The 2,984-nt window shown below is 60.1% G+C and overlaps 1 protein-coding gene across 1 annotated transcript; it reads left to right on the top strand.

Moving 5' to 3' along the window:
* The first annotated feature begins 206 nt into the window (after positions 1 to 206).
* On the top strand, positions 207 to 1,634 carry LOC100543168 (cell death activator CIDE-3). The gene is made up of 5 exons (XM_003209896.4): positions 207 to 416; positions 546 to 690; positions 763 to 912; positions 1,023 to 1,207; positions 1,286 to 1,634. The coding sequence occupies exons 1-5, from the start codon at positions 277 to 279 to the stop codon at positions 1,467 to 1,469; spliced, it is 804 nt and encodes a 267-aa protein (XP_003209944.2). The 5' UTR covers positions 207 to 276; the 3' UTR covers positions 1,470 to 1,634.
* Positions 1,635 to 2,984: the final 1,350 nt, after the last annotated feature.

Raw genomic sequence — 2,984 nt, 5'->3', positions numbered from 1 at the left:
GGATGGGGATGGGGATTATCCACAGACCATTATGGTTGTACTTACTGGGGTGGGTGCCTCTGACTGCCTTAAATCTTTTGCAGCCCCCCCAAAGGGGTCGGGGCACAGTCCTACACCTCTGCTAACCTTTGCTCCAGTACTGACTCAGAGCCCACGCGCCACTTTACGCAAGAGCTGTGCTGGCAGCAGGACTCTGCCCGTTGCCTCCAGCCTGTCCCTGCTCAAAGGGCAGATGCTGTCCCTGCTAAGCAGGGCGGGTACCACTGGGCTATAGGGATGGGGCTCCTGAGGGGTTTGGCAGAGCTGGACACCACCGTTGCCTGGGCTGAAGCTTTTTCTCCCTGCCAGGCTCAGTTCCGTGCCAGCATGGATTACGCCAAGTCCTTGAGCCTGCGCCTGGCTGCGCCTGTCTCCAAGTAAGCTTTGGGGTGACCCTAAGAAGGAGACGTCACTGTCTCCCTCCTCCCACCCCTCAGCACTTTGAGTGAAAGCCCAGGGCTGGGGGTGGCTCTGGGAAGCCCCCTGACCCTCCCCATCCCTTCCAGATGTGTCTCCGCCAGTGCTTCCATGACCCAGCAGCTGCTCCTCTCCAGCCCGGCCCCACGGCCCCGACCCTTCCGTGTCTGCAACTGTGACCGCAGCCTGCGCAAGGGCATCATGGCACACAGCCTGGCCGAGCTGCTGCACCAGGTGAGCCGTCCATCTATCTGTCTGGGGCCCATCTATCTGATGGGCCATCCCCTCACCGCAGCCCTATTGCAGGTCCGGAGCACCCTGCTGGTCCCTGACCCCATCACGCTGGTCCTGGATGAGGACGGCACTGTGGTGGAGACGGAGGCTTTCTTCTGCACGCTGGAGGAGGGCACAGTGCTGATGGCCCTGGGCAAGGGGCAGTCGTGGTCTGCCTGCAAGGTGAGCATGGGCTGTAGGAGCCTGTTTCATCCCACTGGGGTCAATGAGGATGCTGCTGGGTGAGGCAGCACGAGGTTCCTTGGGCAACTCTCGGTCTTGCTGTGCCTTAGGCACCTGGCTACCAGCTGAGCCTGTCCCACAAGCCGTCCCGCCGCATCGACGTCGCCTGTGTCACTTTTGACCTGTACAAGACCAATCCGCAGGACCTGGGCTGCCTCAATGTCAAAGCCACGCTCTATGGCACCTACAGCATGTCCTACGACCTGCGCTGCTACGGGGCCAAGAGGCTCATGAAGTGAGTGCTGGGAGGGCAGCCACAGCACACACAGGTGCACGGAGTGATGCTCACTCTTGGTTTTTGATCTCTACCCAGGGAAGCGCTGCGCTGGATGCTCTTCAGCATGCAGGCCACGGGGCACGTGCTGCTGGGCACCTCCTGCTACATGCAGCAGCTGCTGGATGCCACCGAGGAGCCCAAGGAGGAGAACTGTGTGCAGCTGCCCCACATCCTGCCCAGCAGCCTCCCCCTGCTGCCCCCCAGCAAGATGCTGCAGTGAGGAGATGGGGCATGTCCTTTTCTGGGGGTCCCAGAGCCCCTCCCTAGGTCAGTACCCAGAGCCTCTCCCTGCATGCTGCTGGCTGGATGCAGCCACCTCTTCTCTGTGATGCCTGCTGCTTTGTAAATATATTTATTTAAGTAAAGCTGTGCTTCTTGCAAAGCTGCCCTGTGTCCTTTCTCCTCCCTGGCTGGGTTTTGGGTGGGAGGGAGGGTTCAGCTGCTTGCCCCACTTGGCACAGGGCTGTGCCAGGCTGTGGTGCAAGGGCTGCTGCTGCAAGAGGGCCTGGGGGAGCTGTGGCACCACTCACTGCCTGCCTGGTGCCAGTTTCTAGCAGGAGTGGGAGGAGGGAGAGTAAATCAGTGCCCACCTTTGCTGGAATGGGGGCAGAGTTTCAGAGAGAGGATAACCTGGGTGAGGAGTGGGTGCTGTATGTGCATTCCCCATGAGTTGCTCCTTACCTGCTCAAAAATGCTGAGTTACGGTAGGAAGAGGACCCCATTAACTCAGACAGGCTCCTGTTGCAATGGTTTTATGTAGGATTTAATGATTCATACTGGCTGAACCCCAGCTCTCTGTGGTGTCCCTAAGCCCCTAGGTGGCCTCCCCAGCACAGCAGGGATACCAGACCCACACTCACCTGGGGCTCCCAGCCCAGCTTTGAGACTGCAGGGTTGGACCCCACAGCAGAGCCCACCTGCAGCTCATTCCTTTCATTAGCCAGACAATTAGTCATCAGCCTCCATCCCCACACCTGCTGTACCACCTGGGCAGGGGCTGCATCCCAGCCCCCCCTCTCTCCAGCACGGAGGCCAGCACCCAGTGTAATTAGACATATTTATTTCTGTACACGCTTATACACACAGTTCCCAGGGTTGCTTCATTCTCAGCTTCAGTGCTCTTCTGTTCCAGGGCCTGGCTGTGCCTCCCCTTCCCTGTAGTGTCTGCCCCCGCCCCCCACCCCAGTTTCCCTGCAGCACCACGTAGGGAGGAGCAGTAGGGCAGATGGAGGGGGCTTTGCAGAGCTGGGGGGCAGCCCCCCTCCCCATACCACAGCTTCAGGTCCGTGCTCTGAGGTCCTTCCACTTGGGGTGCACATCAGCACCCAGAGCAGAGAGATGTGGTGCTCTGGGGATGAGGAGAGGCTGCGGAAGCCCCCCCTGGGGTCCATCACTGAGACCCAAACCCACAACTGCAATGATGGTGCCGCATCGCTTTATAAATACACATCCATCACCGGGACGTCGGCCCCCAGTGTCCCCCCCCCCAGCCACACCATTCCCACACAGCCCCCCCAACCCCAAACTGCCGATCAGAGCTGGGGGGGGCCCTTTACTTGACGTGCTCGGCTGCATGGGACGAGCAATAATACTTCTTGTGGGCGATGAAGGTGGACAAGCTGCTGAATTTGATGTTGCACAGGCGACAGTACCGGTGGTTGCCGTTGGGCACAGGGCTGGGGGCAGCCTTGGCCGGGGGGGTCTGCACCCCCCGGTCTGTATAGGAGGGCGGAGT

This window comes from Meleagris gallopavo, chromosome 13 (assembly GCF_000146605.3).
Source record: "Meleagris gallopavo isolate NT-WF06-2002-E0010 breed Aviagen turkey brand Nicholas breeding stock chromosome 13, Turkey_5.1, whole genome shotgun sequence".
In the NCBI taxonomy this organism is placed as follows: domain Eukaryota; kingdom Metazoa; phylum Chordata; class Aves; order Galliformes; family Phasianidae; genus Meleagris; species Meleagris gallopavo.
This window is presented reverse-complemented; position numbering and strand designations above follow the sequence as displayed.

What these genes read in the sequence shown, in the direction of transcription:
- LOC100543168 (XM_003209896.4), top strand. Translation starts at nt 277, where the DNA reads ATGGGGCTCCTGAGGGGTTTGGCAGAGCTGGACACCACCGTTGCCTGG. An exon ending in TGGCCGAGCTGCTGCACCAG is followed by an intron (nt 691 to 762) that starts GTGAGCCGTCCA and finishes GCCCTATTGCAG; the next exon opens with GTCCGGAGCACCCTGCTGGT. An exon ending in GGGGCCAAGAGGCTCATGAA is followed by an intron (nt 1,208 to 1,285) that starts GTGAGTGCTGGG and finishes ATCTCTACCCAG; the next exon opens with GGAAGCGCTGCGCTGGATGC.